Genomic DNA, 21,405 nt, shown 5'->3' on the forward strand with positions numbered 1-21,405 from the left:
CCAACAACAGGTTGTCAGATTTGTCTGAAAATTTCAGGGCAGATAGATCTTGACCTGATAATCAGTTTTACCCGATGTCAGATTTACTCTAAATGCTTTGGTTTCAGAGATATAAGCCAAAATCTACATTTTACCCCTATGTTCTATTTTTAACCATGTCGGCCATGATGGCTGGAAGGCGGGGTCGTCAGACAAAATTTTGTAAACTAGATACCCTAATAATGATTATGGCCAAGTATGGTTAAATTTGTCTCAGTAGTTTCAGAGAAGAAGATTTTTGTAAAAGATTACAAAAATTTACGAAAAATTGTTAAAAAATGACTATAAAGGGCAATAACTCCTAAAGGGGTCGACTGACAATTTTGGTCATGCCGACTTATTTGTAGATCTTACTTTGCTGAACATTATTGCTGTTTACAGTTTATCTCTATCTATAATAATATTCAAGATAATAACCAAAAACTGCAAAATTTCCTTAAAATTACCAATTCAGGGGCAGCAACCCAACAACGGGTTGTCAGATTTGTCTGAAAATTACAGGGCAGATAGATCTTGACCTGATAATCAGTTTTACCCTATGTCAGATTTACTCTAAATGCTCTGGTTTTAGAGATATAAGCCAAAATCTACATTTTACCCCTATGTTCTACTTTTAGCCATGGCGGCCATCTTGGTTGGTTGGGGGGTCATTGGACACTTTTTTTAAACTAGATACCCTAATGATGATTGTGGCCAAGTTTGGTTAAATTTGGTCCAGTGGTTTCAGAGGAGAAGATTTTTGTAAAAGCTAACGACGACATACGACGGACGACGGACAACGAACGCCAAGTGATGAGAAAAGCTCAATTTTAGGTGAGCTAAAAAATAACGTGTGCACATATCGACCAATCAGGATTAGCCATAGTCTTAATTCTGAATACCATGTTATCTTCATAACAAGAGGCTCTCAAGAGCCTGTGTCACTCACCTGTATTTACTGATGCTTTGGAAATCATGTAAAATAAGGTTAAAATCATAATTAATAGTATTAGATATTAGATATTATAATGATATCTAAGATAATAACAAAAAACTGCAAAATTTTTGTAAAATTACTAACTCAGGGGCAACAACCCAACAACGGGTTGTCGGATTCGTCTGAAAATTTCAGGGCAGATAAATCTAAATCTGATGAACATTTTTGCTGCCTGTCAGATTTGCTCTAAATGCTTTAGTTTCAGAGATATAAACCAAAAACTGCATTTTACCCCTATGTTCTATTTTTAACCAAGTCGGCCATGATGGTTGGAAGGCGGGGTCATCGGACAAATTTTTTAAACTATATACCCTAATAATGATTATGGCCAAGTATGGTTAAATTTGTCTCAGTAGTTTCAGAGAAGAAGATTTTTGTAAAAGATTACAAAAATTTACAAAAAATTGTTAAAAATTGACTATTAAGGGCAATAACTCCTAAAGGGGTCGACTGACAATTTTGGTCATGACAACTTATTTGTAGATCTTACTTTGCTTAACATTATTGCTGTTTACAGTTTATCTCTATCTATAATAATATTCAAGATAATAACCAATAAAATGCTTCGCTGGGGCGCAGCTTGATACGACCGCAGAGGTCGAACCCTGAACAGTTGGGGCAAGTATGGACACAACATTCAAGCTTGATACAGCTCTGAATTTGGATTGTTATTAAATATTTGACACATCATAGGTTTCTGACACAGAAGGAATGTGGTCTAAGAATTTGAATTTTTTTTAATTTACCTATTATTGTCCAATGTCCAAAATCAAAATACATGGTTAGATTCAGCATATCAAAGAACCCCATATATTCAATTTTTGTTAAAATCAAACAAAGTTTAATTTTGGACCCCAATTTGGACAAACTTGAAAACTGGGCCCATAATCAATAAAATGCTTCGCTGGGGCGCAGCTTGATACAACCGCAGAGGTCGAACCCTGAACAGTTGGGGCAAGTATGGACACAACATTCAAGCTTGATACAGCCCTGAATTTGGATTGTGATTAAATATTTGACACAGCATAGGTTTCTGACACAGAAAGAATGTGGTCTAAGAACTTGAATTTTTTTAATTTACCTATTATGGTCCAATGTCCAAAATCAAAATACATGGTTAGATTCAGCATATCAAAGAACCCCATATATTCAATTTTTGTTAAAATCAAACAAAGTTTAATTTTGGACCCCAACTTGGACAAACTTGAAAACTGGGCCCATAATCAAAAATCTAAACACATGTTTAGATTCAGCATATCAAATAACCCTAAGAATTCAATTTTTGCTAAAATCAAACTAAGTTTAATTTTGGACCCTTTGGACCTTAATGTAGACCAATTTAAAAAACGGGACTTAAAATTAAAAATCTAAATACACGGTTAGATTTGGAATATCAAAGAACCCCAATAATTCAATTTTTGATGAAATCAAACAAAGTTTAATTTTGGACCCTTTTGACCTCAATTTGAACCAACTTGATAGCGGGGCCCACAAATAAAAATTCTAAATTCATGGTTATATTCAGCATATCAAAGAACCCCATATATTCAATTTTTGTTGAAATAAAAAAAAGTTTAATTTTGGACCCCAACTTGGACCAACTTGAAAACTGGGCCCATAATAAAAAATCTAGACACATGTTTAGATTCAGCATATCAAAGGACCCCAAGAATTCAATTTTTGTTAAAATCAAACTAAGTTTAATTTTGGACCCTTTGGACCTCAATGAAGACCAATTTAAAAAACGGGACCCAAATTAAAAATCTAAAAACACGGTTAGATTTGGCATATCAAAGAACCCAAATAATTCAATTTTTGATAAAATCAAACAAAGTTTAATTTTGGACCCTTTTGACCTCAATATGAACCAATTTGATAGCGGGGCCTACAAATAAAAAATCTAAATACATGGTTAGATTCAGCATATCAAAGAACCTCATATATTCAATTTTTGTTGAAATCAAACAAAGTTTAATTTTGGACCCCAATTTGGACCAACTTGAAAACTGGGCCCATAATCAAAAATCTAAATACATGTTTAGATTCAGCATATCAAAGAACCCCATATATTCAATTTTTGTTGAAATCAAACAAAGTTTAAATACTGGACCCTATCTTGGACCAACTTGAAAACTGGGCCCATAATCAAAAATCTAAACACATGTTTAGATTCAGCATATCAAAGAACCCCAAGAATTCAATTTTTGTTAAAATCAAACTAAGTTTAATTTTGGACCCTTTGGACCTTAATGTAGACCAATTTAAAAAACAGGACCCAAAATTAAAAATCTAAATACACGGTTAGATTTGGAATATCAAAGAACCCCAATAATTCAATTTTACATGAAATCAAACAAAGTTTAATTTTGGACCCTTTTGACCTCAATATGAACCAATTTGATAACGGGGTCCACAAATAAAAAATCTAAATACATGGTTAGATTCAGCATATCAAGGAACCCCATATATTCAATTTTTGTTGAAATCAAACAAAGTTTAATTTTGGACCCCAATTTGGACCAACTTGAAAACTGGGCCAAAAATCAAAAATCTAAATACATGTTTAGATTCAGCATATCAAAGAACCTCATATATTCAATTTTTGCTAAAATCAAACAAAGTTTAATTTTGGACCCTTTGGACCTTAATGTAGACCAATTTGAAAACTGGACCCAAAATTAAAAATCTAAATACACTGTTGGATTCGGCATAACAAAGTGATCAAAGATTTTACAAATCTAAAAGAGGGACGAAAGATACCAGAGGGACAGTCAAACTCATAGATCGAAAACAAACTGACAACGTCATGGCCAAAAATAAAAAGACAAACAGACAAATAATAGTACAGATGACACAACATAGAAAACTAAAGACTAAGCAACTCGAACCCCACCAAAAACTTGGGGTGATCTCAGGTGCTCCGGAAGGGTAAGCAGATCCTGCTCCACATGTGGCACCCGTCGAGTTGCTTATGTTATTACAAATCCAGTAAATAGTCTAATTCGGTAAGTCACATTCGTGAAAAGGGAAAGGTATTGTAGTTACGACATAAGGAACATATCCGATATCATCTGTGAAACGGTTATTCCATAACGGTCAACCAACTCGTGATGGCGTCCGTAAAATTTACGAAGGGATGACTTCAACTTCACCATTTGGAACTCTTGGTTTAATAGCTTCCTTGTGAGCAGCAATCCTCTATCAAGGAAATCATGATAGGAAACACAAGCCCGGGAATATCGTATCAATTGGGAGATATATACTCCTTATGCAGGCGCTGCTGGAATGTTGCTACATAGAAATGGAAAATTCACAATTGGGAAGCTGAAATCATCTCTTTTGTCGTAAAGTTTTGTTTTCAACCGACCCTCATTGTCAATTTCTAGATGTAAGTCAAGATATGAGGCAGACTTAACTGTATCTGTAGTATCCTTTATCTCTAGTTCGATGGGATAGATTCGTTCAACATAGTCACCAAATTTTGTATTATTTAGTGAGAGAACATCATCTATATAGCGGAACGTAGAGTTAAAGGATATTGCTAACTTCTTATCTCTCTTCCTAAGAAGCTCCTGTATGAAGTCAGCCTCATAATAATAAAGAAACAAGTCGGCAAGAAGAGGGGCACAATTGGTTCCCATTGGAATTCCGACAGTCTGTTGAAAAACACGTCCTCCAAACGTAACAAATATGTTGTCAATCAAGAAATCAAGCATCTTGATAATGTCAGTTTCAGAGAATTTTTTGTTTGAATCAGAGTGATTCTTTACAAAGTAGGATTTATCCCTCCCCAAGACAAGATACTTGTATCTACGTTCGCCATTCTTTTTAATGAAACAAAGTAATACCAACTCTTTCAATTTGTCTTTTAGTTTGGAATGGGGAATACTTGTGTAAAGTGTAGAAAAGTCAAATGTTTTAATACTATTGCAAGATGAGAGAGTCTAAGATTGTATGTACTCTAAAAGATCTTTGGAATTTTTTAGTATCCACATCTGATTCACGCCACCTCTAGAATAGGCAGTTTCACAATAATTTTGGAACCTGGCTTTGATTGCTGATAAAATAGATGTTAATAATTTAGAAAGAGGTTTCGTGGAGCACTTGGAAGACCCAGCAATATACCGTTGTTTGTAAGGACACTTATGTAGTTTAGGTATCCAATACAGTGATGGAAGATCCAGTTCTTCGTCTTTGGTTGAAATTCCGAAGGAACATAGAACAGACCTATGATTATCTGGGATTTCCTCTTTGGTAAGTGTCGTGAGGGTATATGTTGAGTTTCCAAGTGAATTGTCAATACCTAATTCATTTATCAAGCAGTTTATGTAATGATATTTACACACAAAAACGATGTTGTTTGGGGCTTTATCTGCGGGGACAACAACATATTTGTCATGGAGGTAGGACAAGTGTTTTGCAACATTTGGGTCTTTAAAAATTGATGTAGCGTGGGTATTGATATGCCCATTTAGTTTCTTAATTCGGATTTGTATCAACGACCTCACAGCCTTTATCCATCGGAAAGAGTATCTACGTCTTCTTTCTCGCGTTTAGCCCATTGCCTGGCATAATCCTCGACTGAATCCATCAGTATTTTGAAGTTGTATTTCCGATTGATGGATTTAGGCTCACGATATTTCGGACCTTTGGATAACAAATTTCGCAGGGAAGTGTTATCGACAATGTTGAGGTCTCCGGTAATAACGTGGCCAGCCGGATTATATGTGAATTGGGAACTAGCACAGGTGCAATCAGGAGGTTTAGACTTGAAGTCATCAATGTTGAGATCCTGCAAAACGTGTTTGTAATTGAAAATTTTAGTTGCAATTGGTTTGGTATAGGTATAAGAAATTATTGGTACAGACTGATCTTTAAAATAAGGAGGTATTTTCGACTGAACTAATTTATGATGAAGGATATTGCCTAAGTTGACGCCATCGAGACCTTTGTTGGCAAAGGAAAGTTTAAGAAAAGATCTTTTCTCTTTTTCATCTTTTCCAATGCGAACTGGTTTGAAAAGTCTGTGACTTGCAATATCCGAAATAATAGCTGTAAGTTTGTATTGGTTTGAATGAGGGTTTGTAACCGTGGTTTCCAAACATAAATTGAACAGATGCGCCATACTGTGCAATTAAAGATTTCTTCTTGAAATTTTTCAATATTTGAAATTTGAAAAAAAAATAATATTTGAAGAATAATTTTTTTAATTTCTGAAATCTGAAATGAGAAAAAATTGACCCCCCACAATTTCTTTTTATCCCCCCCCCCTTTTTTCCCCAAAAAAAATTCTTTCCCTCAAGATATGGTCATAATATCAATTCAAATTTCCAATGGAGTTGGCAACCATAATTACCCATTTAAATTTACCATAGTGCTAACTTAATCTATTTTATAATAGAATTAAAAATATAGTGTCAAATCTTTCATATGGATTTTTTTGTAAAAAAAAAAGATGCAACATTTGCAGATATTTTTACTGGTCTTCCTTTATAAATATGCATTTCTTTAAACATAATTTAAAAGCAGTGTAAGGGAAGTAACCAAAACGTTGTATTTGGATTACCTCCCTTACACTGTTTTAAATTATCTTTATTGTTCATTAACCATTACTTTATACATAATTTAAAAGCAGTGTAAGGGAGATAATTTCAATGATGTATTTGATTTATCTCCCTTACACTGCTTTAAATTATGTTTTGTACTAAAGTGTTTGTCCATTAACCAGGACAACCTTGTTTTTCCCCCTTTTTTGCCCCTTATTCCTAAACGGTTTGAGCCATAACCCCCCAAAGAAAATCCTAACCATCCCTTTGTGGTATGGAAACTTGTAGTATAATTTCAGAGAGATCCATACACCGTTCCACAGTTATTGTCTGGAAACTAGAAAATGCTTATTTTTGGCCCCTTTTTGGCCCCTAATTCCTTAACTGTTAGTACCATAACCCCCAAAATCAATCCCAACCTTCCTTTTGTGGTATTTAACCTTATGGTCAAATTTCATAAAGATCCATTTACTTAAACTAAAGTTAAAGTGCGAAAACCAATGTGTCTTCGGACGACGACGCCAACGTCATTCCAATATACGACCACAAAATTTTTTTGCGGCCGTATAAAAATCTAAACACATGTTTAGATTCAGCATATCAAAGAACCCCAAGAATTCAATTTTTGCTAAAATCAAACTAAGTTTAATTTTGGACCCTTTGGACCTTAATGTAGACCAATTTAAAAAACGGGACTTAAAATTAAAAATCTAAATACACGGTTAGATTTGGAATATCAAAGAACCCCAATAATTCAATTTTTGATGAAATCAAACAAAGTTTAATTTTGGACCCTTTTGACCTCAATATGAACCAATTTGATAGCGGGGCCCACAAATAAAAAATCTAAATTCATGGTTAGATTCAGCATATCAAAGAACCCCATATATTCAATTTTTGTTGAAATCAAAAAAAGTTTAATTTTGGACCCCAACTTGGACCAACTTGAAAACTGGGCCCATAATCAAAAATCTAAACACATGTTTAGATTCAGCATATCAAAGAACCCCAAGAATTCAATTTTTGTTAAAATCAAACTAAGTTTAATTTTGGACCCTTTGGACCTCAATGACGACCAATTTAAAATACGGGACCCAAATTAAAAATCTAAAAACACGGTTAGATTTGGCATATCAAAGAACCCCAATAATTCAATTTTCGATGAAATCAAACAAAGTTTAATTTTGGACCCTTTTGACCTCAATATGAACCAATTTGATAGCGGGGCCTACAAATAAAAAATCTAAATACATGGTTAGATTCAGCATATCAAAGAACCTCATATATTCAATTTTTGTTGAAATCAAACAAAGTTTAATTTTGGACCCCAATTTGGACCAACTTGAAAACTGGGCCCATAATCAAAAATCTAAATACATGTTTAGATTCAGCATATCAAAGCACCCCATATATTCAATTTTTGTTAAAATCAAACAAAGTTTAAATACTGGACCCTATTTTGGACTAACTTGAAAACTGGGCCCATAATCAAAAATCTAAACACATGTTTAGATTCAGCAAATCAAAGAACCCCAAGAATTCAATTTTTGTCAAAATCAAACTAAGTTTAATTTTGGACCCTTTGGACCTCAATGTAGACCAATTTAAAAAACAGGACCCAAAATTAAAAACCTAAATACACGGTTAGATTTGGAATATCAAAGAACCCCAATAATTCAATTTTAGATGAAATCAAACAAAGTTTAATTTTGGACCCTTTTGACCTCAATATGAACCAATTAGATAACGGGGTCCACAAATAAAAAATCTAAATACATGGTTAGATTCAGCATATCAAAGAACCCCATATATTCAATTTTTGTTGAAATCAAACAAAGTTTAATTTTGGACCCCAATTTGGACCAACTTGAAAACTGGGCCAAAAATCAAAAATCTAAATACATGTTTAGATTCAGCATATCAAAGAACCTCATATATTCAATTTTTGCTAAAATCAAACAAAGTTTAATTTTGGACCCTTTGGACATTAATGTAGACCAATTTGAAAACTGGACCCAAAATTAAAAATCTAAATACACTGTTAGATTCGGCATAACAAATAAATAAATGTGATCAAAGATTTTACAAATCTAATGCGCCATACTGTGCAATTAAAGATTACTTCTTGAAATTTTTCAATATTTGAAATTTGAAAAAAAAATAATATTTGAAGAATAATTCTTTTTAATTTCTGAAATCTGAAATGAGAAAAAATTGGCCCCCCACAATTTCTTTTTATCCCCCCCCCCCCTTTTTCCCCCAAAAAAATTCTTTCCCTCAAGATATGGTCATAATCTCAATTCAAATTTCCAATGGAGTTGGCAACCATAATTACCCATTTAAATTTACCATAGTGCTAACTTAATCTATTTTATAATAGAATTAATAAAAATATAGTGTCAAATCTTTCATATGGATTTTTTTGTAAGAAAAAAAGATGAAAACATTTGCAGATATTTTTACTGGTCTTCCTTTATAAATATGCATTTCTTTAAACATAATTTAAAAGCAGTGTAAGGGAAGTAACCAAAACGTTGTATTTGGATTACCTCCCTTACACTGTTTTAGATTATCTTTATTGTTCATTAACCATTACTTTATACATAATTTAAAAGCAGTGTAAGGGAGATAATTTCAATGATGTATTTGATTTATCTCCCTTACACTGCTTTAAATTATGTTTTGTACTAAAGTATTTGTCCATTAACCAGGACAACCTTGTTTTTCCCCCTTTTTTGCCCCTAATTCCTAAACGGTTTGAGCCATTACCCCCCAAAGCAAATCCTAACCATCCCTTTGTGGTATGGAAACTTGTAGTATAATTTCAGAGAGATCCATACACCGTTCCACAGTTATTGTCTGGAAACTAGAAAATGCTCATTTTTGGCCCCTTTTTGGCCCCTAATTCCTTAACTGTTGGTACCATAACCCCCAAAATCAATCCCAACCTTCCTTTTGTGGTATTTAACGTTATGGTCAAATTTCAAAAAGATCCATTCACTTAAAGTAAAGTTAGAGTGCGAAAACCAATATGTATTCGGACGACGACGCCGGACGACGACGACGACGACGACGCCGGACGACGACGACGACGACGACGACGACGACGCCAACGTCATACCAATATACGACCACAAAATTTTTTTGCGGTCGTATAAAAATCTAAATACATGTTTAGATTCAGCATATCAAAGAACCCCATATATTCAATTTTTGTTGAAATCAAACAAAGTTTAAATACTGGAGCCTATCTTGGACCAACTTGAAAACTAGGCCCATAATCAAAAATCTAAACACATGTTTAGATTCAGCATATCAAAGAACCCCAAGAATTCAATTTTTGTTAAAATCAAACTAAGTTTAATTTTGGACCCTTTGGACCTTAATGTAGACCAATTTAAAAAACAGGACCCAAAATTAACAAGAGTGCACACGCTGAAATGTCTCGCCTTCTTTACTAATCATTGATATTATGTTGATAGTCCTAAATATAAAGCTTTATTACAACTGTCACATAAACTTAACATTAACCAAGTAAACTAAACATTGACCAATGAACCATGAAAATGAGGTCAAGGTCAGATGAACCATGCTAGGCAGGCATGTACAGCTAACAATTCTTCCATACAACAAATATAGTTGACCTATTGCTTATAGTTTAAGAAAAACAGACGAAAACACAAAAACTTAACACTGAGCAATGAACCTTGAAAATGAGGTCAAGGTCAAATTAAACCTGCGTGACTGACATATAGATCATAAAATATTTCCATACACCAAATATAGTTGAACTATTGCATATAGTATTAGAAAAAAAGACCAAAACTCAAAAACTTAACTTTGACCACTGAACCATGAAAATGAGGTCAAGGTAAGATGACACCTGCCAGCTAGACATGTACACCTTACAATCATTCCATACACCAAATATAGCTGACCTATTGCATGCAGTATTAGAAAAAAAGACCAAAACTCAAAAACTTAACTTTGACCACTGAACCATGAAAATGAGGTCAAGGTCAGATGACACCTGCCAGCTAGACATGTACACCTTACAATCATTCCATACACCAAATATAGTAGACCTATTGCATACAGTATAAGAAAAACAGACCAAAACACAAAAACTTAACTATAACCACTGAACCATGAAAATGAGGTCAAGGTCAGATGACACCTGCCAGTTGGACATGTACACCTTACAGTCCTTCCATACACCGAATATACTAGACCTATTGCTTATAGTATCTGAAAATCAGAACTTTTTTTTCAAGTAGTCACTGAACCATGAAAATGAGGTCAAGGACATTGGACATGTGACTGACTGAAACTTCGTAACATGAGGCATCCATATACAAAGTATGAAGCATCCAGGTCTTCCATCTTCTAAAATATAAAGCTTTTAAGAAGTTAGCTAACGCCGCCGCCGCCGCCGGATCGCTATTCCTATGTCGAGCTTTCTGCGACAAAAGTCGCAGGCTCGACAAAAATCTAAATACACGGTTAGATTTGGAATATCAAAGAACCCCAATAATTCAATTTTAGATGAAATCAAACAAAGTTTAATTTTGGACCCTTTTGACCTCAATATGAACCAATTTGATAATGGGGTCCACAAATAAAAAATCTAAATACATGGTTAGATTCAGCATATCAAAGAACCCCATATATTCAATTTATGCTAAAATCAAACAAAGTTTAATTTTGGACCCTTTGGACCTTCATATGGATTTTTTTGTAAAAAAAAAAAGATGCAACATTTGCAGATATTTTTACTGGTCTTCCTTTATAAATATGCATTTCTTTAAACATAATTTAAAAGCAGTGTAAGGGAAGTAACCAAAACGTTGTATTTGGATTACCTCCCTTACACTGTTTTAAATTATCTTTATTGTTCATTAACCATTACTTTATACATAATTTAAAAGCAGTGTAAGGGAGATAATTTCAATGATGTATTTGATTTATCTCCCTTACACTGCTTTAAATTATGTTTTGTACTAAAGTGTTTGTCCATTAACCAGGACAACCTTGTTTTTCCCCCTTTTTTGCCCCTTATTCCTAAACGGTTTGAGCCATAACCCCCCAAAGAAAATCCTAACCATCCCTTTGTGGTATGGAAACTTGTAGTATAATTTCAGAGAGATCCATACACTGTTCCACAGTTATTGTCTGGAAACTAGAAAATGCTTATTTTTGGGCCCTTTTTGGCCCCTAATTCCTTAACTGTTGGTACCATAACCCCCAAAATCAATCCCAACCTTCCTTTTGTGGTATTTAACCTTCTGGTCAAATTTCAAAAAGATCCATTCACTTAAACTAAAGTTAGAGTGCGAAAACCAATGTATCTTCGGACGACGACGCCGGACGACCACGACGACGACGCCAACGTCATACCAATATACGACCACAAAATTTTTTTGCGGCCGTATAAAAATGCAAAATTTCCTTAAAATTACCAATTCAGGGGCAGTAACCCAACAACAGGTTGTCAGATTTGCCTGAAAATTTCAGGGCAGATAGATCTTGACCTGATAATCAGTTTTACCCCATGTCAGATTTACTCTAAATGCTTTGGTTTCAGAGATATAAGCCAAAATCTACATTTTATTCCTATGTTCTATTTCTAGCCATGGCAGCCATCTTGGTTGGTTGGCGGGGTCATCGGACACATTTTTTAAACTAGATACCCTAATGATGATTGTGGTCAAGTTTGGTTAAATTTGGCCCAGTGGTTTCAGAGGAGAAGATTTTTGTAAAAGTTTATGGATGACGGACGACGGACGCAAAGTGATGAGAAAAGCTCACTTGACCTTTCAGGTCAGGTGAGCTAAAAATGAGAAAAAAAATCCATTCCACATAGTAAGCTATAGAAGGACCTGAAATGACAAATGTAAAACAATTCAAAAGAGAAAACTAACAGCCTGATTTACGTAAAAAACAATAAACTAGAAACAAATATGATATACAGCAACAAACGACATCCATTGAATTACAGGTTCCTGACTTGGTTCAGATGAAACCCACCAAAACTCAAGATGAACTGAAAGGTAAGCAGTTTCTGCACTACTAAGGACATCTGTTTTTGTCTGTGTTTAAAACCAATAAGTGATAGTCAGAGATGCGTGTAAGTAAAAATATTGTGAATGAAAAGTCAACACACCAATGATACAGCTATAAACATTTGTGTTTATATGAAGAGTCAAAAGTATCTATGTAACTGCTTTAAGACTCCTACAGATTAAAGAACATAACACTTAAAATCCTTCTAATTCACTTTCTCATCGTTGCTTAGGTGAAAATTTAAAGAAATATTTCCATTAAAATTACTTACAGGTCTGTAATCCTTTAGTCCTTGTGGTATACATTTGAAGTCTGGCCCAAAATTCATTCTTACCTTCAAAATAATGTCAGAAATTAGCTAATGCAAAAAATAAAATCAATTTACAGGTTTCAAAAACAAAATTGCTATACCATAGAAAAATGTCCCACATGGCTGTGTAACTGTGGAATACGTTTACAAGTAAACTACAATAGACCAAGGATATTTAAGTTCTTCATCTATAGCATGTATACTGTATAGGTTATACTGGAAATTAAGCATTGATTTCTTCTATGAAACAGAACTAGGGACATTGGCATTAAACTGTTACACATGCTTACCAGTCTATTTATATCTATTTTGCCCGTCTTTTTATATCTCGGGAGTCTAATGCCCATTGAGTATTGTAGATAGTTATTTAGATGGCTCACAGTTATAAATAGGTTCACAATGCTGATACTTTATAAAGATTTCAGGACTTGTTTATAAATATTGTTTACCGTGGAACTTTTGTATTTCTGATGGATTGTACATGTTTAGCATGTTAAAAATCAAAATTTGAAAGTTTGAGTTAATGAATTTGGAAGCTAATTTCTTTTTAAAGATGAGATCAAATAAAATATATGCAGTTATGACATCATAAAAAGGAAAATCTGGATACTCTTTATGAAAATATACATACGTTTTTGTCAATATTTATTATCTTTGTACAGGTATGTAGAGTACATATGAGATACAACTAGATAATTTATCAGTTTGTGGACATGAATTTTAAAGGGTGTTATATATTCCACTCCTAAATATGACATACAGCATGCAGTTATTGTTATGTTTTAAAGAAATATTAAACTTATGCAGTCTCCTCATTTCTAAATTATGTCTATTATTCATATTATTCTAACAAAATCAGTAGTCAAATTTTTTTTGGCCAATTATCATCCTTAACACAGCTACTCCTTTGTATAATAATCATTTTTTTACATAAATGTATGGAAATGGTATTCTAAATGTTTCAAACTTTGATAAGCATAATTATTATACTTTACTATAGCAACCACCAATAAAATAATTAAGATATTACTGTTTTTCATTCCTTCAAGGAAAATAACCCCCTTTTCCCGAGGCAGATTGCAGGTAGGCAAAAATACTGTTTAGGAATACGCGTAGGCAAAATAACTGTTCGGGAATATCTGTGTATCCAGTGAAAATAACTCTTTTTTTGGTGCACAAAGCTAGTGACGTCGTATCGTTTGTTGACATCTGGAAAATATGGTGGCCATCTAAGATTTGGCCAAACAATAATTATATCTTATTATTCAGTTCAGTATAATAATACAGTTATGACCGTCATGAAAATGTAATATCCAAAATTATTAAATCTTGAAGTCATTTTCCCTCGATCCTACAGACCTTGAGGAAAAATAACCTTTCCTTGATTTCATAATTTTGGATATTAACTTTTCATGAATGCCATAACTGTATATTAACTCATTTTATTCCCTATAAGAATTGGTGTTGGTGAAACTTTTGGTTGCCTCTGTCAAATTCATTCATGTTGTGTATATACTCTTACGGTAGTTTAGAGATTATAATTCTATGAACACTTGTGGTTGCTATCTTTACCTCAATTTGTAATCTATGTTTGACCTTACCCTACAGTTTTTATACAGTGACAATGCTGGATAATAAATTCCATCAAATACATCTTCAAAAGCAACACCTTGAGACACTCCATTTTTATACATAATCATCTAAAATAAATCAAAATATTTTGGTTAAAAAAAATAATTTTAGTTTAGTTTTGAGTTGTCTCCCTTTTACTGTAAAGAATTAATATGCATTTAATATTTTGCATGCAAAAAAATTCTTTCAAGTCGTGTTTGAAAATATTACTGTGTTGTCTTTTGTTTAATGTGTCATACTTCCATTAAAAGCATATCTTCCAAACTGATTTCTACAATATATTCTTCTATTTTCATTTGTTTGTACAAGTCAGAGGGTCTCATTAACATTAACTATGATGTGTTACTGTAAATCTAATAACAAAAGGTGTAACATAAGTAGTTATTTTGAAAAAGACCTGATCAAATGGTGTCAAAGATGCATTCAATATACAAGAAAAGAAACACATTAGTCTCACTTCAATCCCACATTATAGGCAAGAAAAACATAAAGAACAACACTATCAGTGTTATTGCCTATAATATGCACCTTGACTTTTTCCTGCATCTTTTTTTTTTGTGACATAGCTTTTATTCTACTACTCTAAATAATGTTATCTGATTTGTTTACTCTACTTATTTAAATTAAAAAATTTAAATCCTTGACACAAAAAATTTATTAATTTGATTACAACTCCCATACTTGTATACAGGAAATTCTGCATGTGATAATATTTGATTATCTACAGGAAATTGACAGTCTTACTCCTGTGTTAATAACCCTGTAAGAGACTTATCAAAATTGTGAATCCTGTTTACTAGGATAAATTTTAAATAGTATATCTATAAAATTCAAAACAATAATGAGGAATAAAAAAAAATCATCATTAGAAAATAGTCAATTTGTATTAACTTTGTTTCCTAGAAAATGATGAAAATGTGTGCAGTCTCCATTTTCATTACATTGGAAAATATATGACATTGTAGTACCAGTATATTATAAAAGATTAAATCAGAAAATTAACCAATCAGAATAAAATGAATGGTTCTTATACATAGGGCTTAAAACAAGAGTGCACATGCTGAAATGTCTAGTCTGCTTTACTTATCATGATTGAACTTATATTGATAATATGTAATATGAAGGTTTTACTACAAGTATAACAATTTTAACATTGTCAATGAACAATGATCCATGGACATGTACACCTAACACCTAACACACCAAATATAGTTTGCCAGTTGAAAATGATTATCTTAAAATCATTCCATACACCAAATATAGTTGACATATTGCTTATAGTATCAGAGAAATAGATCTAACCACAAAAACTTAAAGCGTCCGAGATACGAATTTACCTTGGTAAATGATCCATGGAATGAGGTTTTGGTCAGGTAGACCAATTTAATGTACTATTTGTGAGTCCGAGGCCCAGTTTACACATTAATAACCTCTACGGAAATGTGCTTAATGCTCTGTGTTGAAGGCTGTACCTTGACCTATAATGGTTTACTTTTATAAATTGGAAAGTTGTCTCATTGGCACTCATACCACATCTTCCTATATCTAATTAATCCTTATAATTCTCAACCCAAACATTTGTTATTGCTTTTCTATCAATATCATCTTTTTTCTAACCACATGATCAACAGTGTTTACACAGGTTACGAAAGTAGTTTCAAGCAACATGGTCTATTGAAGTGTAAACCAAGGAAAATATTCTAATGGACCAATCACATTCAAGTTTTTGCAGATATGCAAATCATATAACAAAGTACTTTATCATTCATGATAGACAGATCATATAAGATTACTATCCATCCAGACAGGACTAATGCCAGTATTCACATAGGCCCTGATAAGGAATTTAAGTTCGGTGTCAGAATATGTCGTTCACTTATTAACATCCTACCTACCTGACTACCTCTGCTTGGTTTTAATTTCTTCTCTGTTTCTGATACATGATCTTTCTCCTCGTAATACAGATGACTTTTAAACTTCACAAGAGGCTGAAAGTAAAAGAAAAGAAATTATACTTACTAAAAATTGAAGGGTGCTAACTGATTTGAGCTGAAAAGTATTTTGTGATACTTACTACTATAGACTGGTAATATCAAAATGCTATTTTCTTTATTACAATCAATTTTTCCCATTGAAATATATATATACCCTTACAACTTTTAACAGGAGGCTCCATGAAGACTGTAACAGTCACCTGATATCTAATAGACTATGCAATACAGAAGAATAATTTTGTAAGTTTTCAAAATACACATAGGGTGTTGGCATTTGAAATTAAGAAAATTTATTCTCGACTCCATTCATAAAAATTAATTGTGCTTTATATTGAAATTCCATCAAATAGTTGTAATTTCTTTAGTCAACTGAAACAGTATTCTTTTTTTTTCTGTAATTAATCATTTCACAAATGAATACTAATAAATAGTATAGAATGCACTAGTACGGTAGCAGAATACTGAACAAAAAACTGTAAATTTCATGAAATTTTCGAAATTCACACAACTGTCATGAGGTCAAACGAAGTTAAAGGGATACTTCGCAAAAAAATTAAAAATTGATATTATGTTGATTATGTATAAAAAAACCACAAATTCATAAATATTAAAGTTTAATTTTGCTAGATAAGAGATCACCATCGATTTTAAATTTAGAGTATCACTTCTCCGCGTGCGGCCATTTTGACATCATCCCTGAATAGAAACCATGATATATCTATAAACGACAAAGGACCAAAACAAGCAGTAACCTAACGTAGCCGTAATTGAGTGTCGATATCTTGTCAAGCGTATGGTTGTTTTACCCGACAAGGAAAGCCTATACAGTTTCCCGGGTCACAAAAAAAGATTATAATAGACATGGTTGTGCATGCAACCTTTCCTAACTAACTTGATACGGAAAATGTAATTATATATAATTTTTTTTGAATAACTAGTACTATGGTCTGTCGTTTTAAAACTTTTTTTTTTTACTAAGTTTTTGAAACAAGAAATTTTAATGGAAATTAGTTAAAAAGTTCAAAGTGATAAATTAAGTGTTCCGTGTAAAAATGTGTTCGAAAATCTAGTGTGTTCATAATTCATTTATGTAATAATCTTATTTAAATAAATTCGGACCTTCCCTTATCTGATCACCAGCATGGCTAAAGGAATTGTTCCCAGAGGTATTGTGAGTTGACACGTCCAGGTATTCAAGCGATTTCCTGTCGGGCTTTAAAAACTCTTATTACACAATTACATAAAGCAAGTTCGTGCATCACTTCACCTCTGAGGGTATCGAGAAGTGTACACGGCAGATAACTTGTAACTTTCCATTTTGAAACTATCAGGTGAATATACATCTTTGTCTTGCGTGTCCGATAGTGATATGCTAGTCTTTACTAAACCATAGATATAATAGCCATTATATACAAGACTAAACTCATACGCTTGTTTATAAATAACATTTATGGTGTAAAGAATATTTATGAAAATCTAAATAATTCCAAAAAAAGATTTGATAAAATAAAAATATATTTACATATTTTCCAAACGTAAATTGGGGAAAATTAAGTAATTACTCGTTGTCAATAATTATGGACATTTTGAAACGTACAAATATTGATTTAACGAAATGTACGCACTTGTCGATCATTGGATTATACACCAAGATAGAAGGTTACGGAACTATAGATAGTCGCAATTTAGAATATATACATGTATATTGAATATACGAGAGAAACATCCAAAACCAATCTAATTTAAATACAGGTCGATATCTAACTTGCTTTGGTTCATCGAGGTTATGCACATAGTAAAATCACAGATTTTTATTTCAATTAGATTATTTTGAACAGTTTAAGAAAGTCGTCATCATCTCAATGGTTGTGTATTATGTATAATAATGTAATAATGTGAACATGGTTCTATTATACCGGTAGTACCTCATGTCAATTTTCCTGTTCGGACTTGCATGTAATATATATGCCACTGGACGTACACTAATGATCCCCAAAAAGCTTATTTGAAGAAATAAAGAAACTTCACTCCGAATAGACTGATAGTAGATGTATTAACGTCTGGTCAGCTAGAGGGTTGATTAATTTATTTAGTTAGCTTATAAGGGAGGGGGGATAAACCATTCCTAATATTGCACTTATGCATAAAATATTAAATAAGAGTAATATAAGAGAAAATATAAATACCAAAAGTCGCATATCTGGTAAAAAAAAGTCTCACTGGCAACTAGAGAATTTCACATACGATTATCATTCTTAATCGAAATAACGGACAGTCATTAAAATACATGCATGTTCACTTTGATAAAAATTCGTAAGGGTTCCGCGGAACCCAGTGTCTCGCCTACTTTTACTGTTAATCGCAGGCTCAACAAAAATGAGGAAAAAAATTAATGAAAATATTCCTCTCTATACTATCTTTTGATTGTAAGTAGCTTCTGTCCAAGTTTGGTAAAAATCCAGGATAGTTTATGAATCTAATAATTGTTTTAAAAACTTAAAACTGCAGACTGTATGTAATGTTAACTGGAAGAAATACTTAGTCCATTTATAAGCAAAATAAGGAAAAAATGGAACAAAATTTTAACAAAATTTCCTTCTAGATACTAGCTTTTAATCATATACAAGCTTCTGTCCAAGTTTGGTACAAATCCAAGATAGTTTAAGAAAGTTGTTAAAATTTTAAAAACTTTAACCACAGAGTGAATGTAATGTTAACTGGCAGAAAAACTAAGTCCATTTATAAGTAAAATACGAAAAAAAAATGATTTTTTTTTTTTTTAAATTTACCTCTGCATACTATCTTATGATCATAAACAAGCTTCTTTCCAAGTTTGGTAGAAATTTAGGATAGTTTAAGAAAGTTATTAAAATTTTAAAAACTTTAACCACAGAGTGAATGTAATGTTTCCTGGCAGAAAAACTAAGTCCATTTATAAGTAAAATACGGAAAAAACGGAATTTTTTTTTTACAAAATTTACTTTTGGATATTATCTTATGATCATAAACAAGCTTCTGTCCAAGTTTGGTAGAAATCCAGGATGGTTTAAGAAAGTTATTAAAATTTCAAAAACTTTAACCACAGAGTGAATATTTGTGGACGCCGCCGACGTCGACGCCATAATGTAGGATCGCTATGTCTCGCTTTTTCGACAAAAGTCGAAGGCTTGACAAAAAGGGGTGCTGCAGTTGCATATTCACTGATTCATCATAAATCTATTTCAAGTATATACTTTCCTGTCATTCTTATAAGTTAACGCAGAGACATGTAATTATACATCTCTAGTTAACGACAATCAACCATATAAATATTTGAATCTGATGTGACTTACCGTTCATCTCTTTCTTTTTTCTTCTTTTTTTTTTTGATTTGGGCAGGTACACAAACATTGAAATGTTAGATATACTGTTCCCAGGTTGGGAGGGGTCGGTGGTTGGAGGTGAAGTATATCGAAAGTTACAAAATAAGAACGTTGTATTTATGAATTTACATGAAGAATTCTGATCTTGGGCGTAGGTTTCTTTTTTTTTAAGTTCAGTGATTTAAATTGAGAGAAAAAAATCTGGTCAGAATTTAAATCGTACCGGCAATTTCCACCTAAGACTCCTCTAAAATCATGAATGGTCATGCTTCACAATCATCAGAATTTTCTTTGCATTGGTACATTCTGTATCGGTAGTGATTTACCTCGACATTTCCGGGTATAACAGAGCTACTTGTATATTACATGTATGTGGTTAGGTGACGTCCCATGAGGTCTTACGTATACAGGTTTCTGATATAACAAGGTTTTATGACATTCACACTTCTGCATGTTCTGTATACCAAATTCTTATCTTATTTTCAGACCAAAAGAGGATGTGAATATTTTCCAGGAAAAATATTGAGTATCAAAGTATCAAATTAATTTCGGGATTTTTTTCTTTCTTGGTATTAAATCACAGAAACTTAAAGAATATACTGCTTGTCCGCTTTAGGTGTATTCTTGTCCGTTAAGACTGACATATATGTCTCTGGTATATAGTGGGTTTATGAATGAATGATAAGTCTTGCAAAGGTACAAGATATAAAACACATTGAAAATTGATTCCACCGGTCTGTGTCCATTCAAAAAAGGAAAGTTGACGTTAGATTGATTCTGTTATTTTTTTTGAACATCGTTGGTCAAATAGCTAAAGTATGTATACGTTGTGAGATTTTAAAAATTTTAATAAGGGCATTCCCGATTAGGTAAATGTAGATCGCTGTGGACGGACCAAGCTATATTAATCATGTAACCGCGATAATTTTCTCTAAACATTGAAATATTCAAGGTTAATACCCATGATAATTTGAAAAAGTAAGTACAGTGTTTGGTTTATACGCTCGTTTTCGTGGGCCATTTTTATTTATAAAATTATTTAATTGAAAGTAATTAAGAATTTCGATGTTACAACAAAATATTCACCTATCTATTTTAAAATTAAGCTTACGCAAAATATAAAAGATTTACATGTATATAACGGCGATTCAGGTATTTTGCCACCATATTCCTCCCCAAATAATTGATGTTTTTATCATTCATACGAAATGTTGTTCACACCTGTAACGGTGAACCGTGTTGGCTAAAATTCACTGAGTGAAGATCAAAAGAATAGAATTACAGAATGCTAATCTTTTAATTACCTTGAATTTAACCACGCATTCAACAGGTAGTCACTAAGTGTCACAGTACAATACACATTGTATTTACACAGTACTAGTGGGAAATGTTTGCTAGACTGAAGTAAAAGCCTTCAGGTGAGAATACAAACATGCATTTGTAAAACAATATCAGTTATATATGTTTGTTCAAAATGTCCGTC

The 21,405-nt window shown here is 32.7% G+C and overlaps 1 protein-coding gene across 24 annotated transcripts in view; it reads right to left on the reverse strand.

Annotated features, from left to right (window-relative positions):
• LOC127709037 (set1/Ash2 histone methyltransferase complex subunit ASH2-like) overlaps positions 1-21,405 on the reverse strand; it is an 85,882-nt gene that overhangs the window by 8,461 nt on the left and 56,016 nt on the right. For all 24 annotated transcript variants that reach the window (XM_052214330.1, XM_052214336.1, XM_052214356.1 and 21 more), the window contains 3 exons: positions 16,462-16,554; positions 14,531-14,634; positions 12,896-12,953 (listed from right to left, as the gene is read on the reverse strand). In XM_052214330.1, coding sequence (XP_052070290.1) covers positions 12,896-12,953; positions 14,531-14,634; positions 16,462-16,554 — 255 coding nt within the window. The remainder of the gene's footprint in view (positions 1-12,895; positions 12,954-14,530; positions 14,635-16,461; positions 16,555-21,405) is intronic.

The sequence above is a fragment of the Mytilus californianus genome, unplaced genomic scaffold (assembly GCF_021869535.1).
Source record: "Mytilus californianus isolate M0D057914Y unplaced genomic scaffold, xbMytCali1.0.p SCAF_7, whole genome shotgun sequence".
NCBI classification, from domain to species: Eukaryota; Metazoa; Mollusca; class Bivalvia; order Mytilida; family Mytilidae; genus Mytilus; species Mytilus californianus.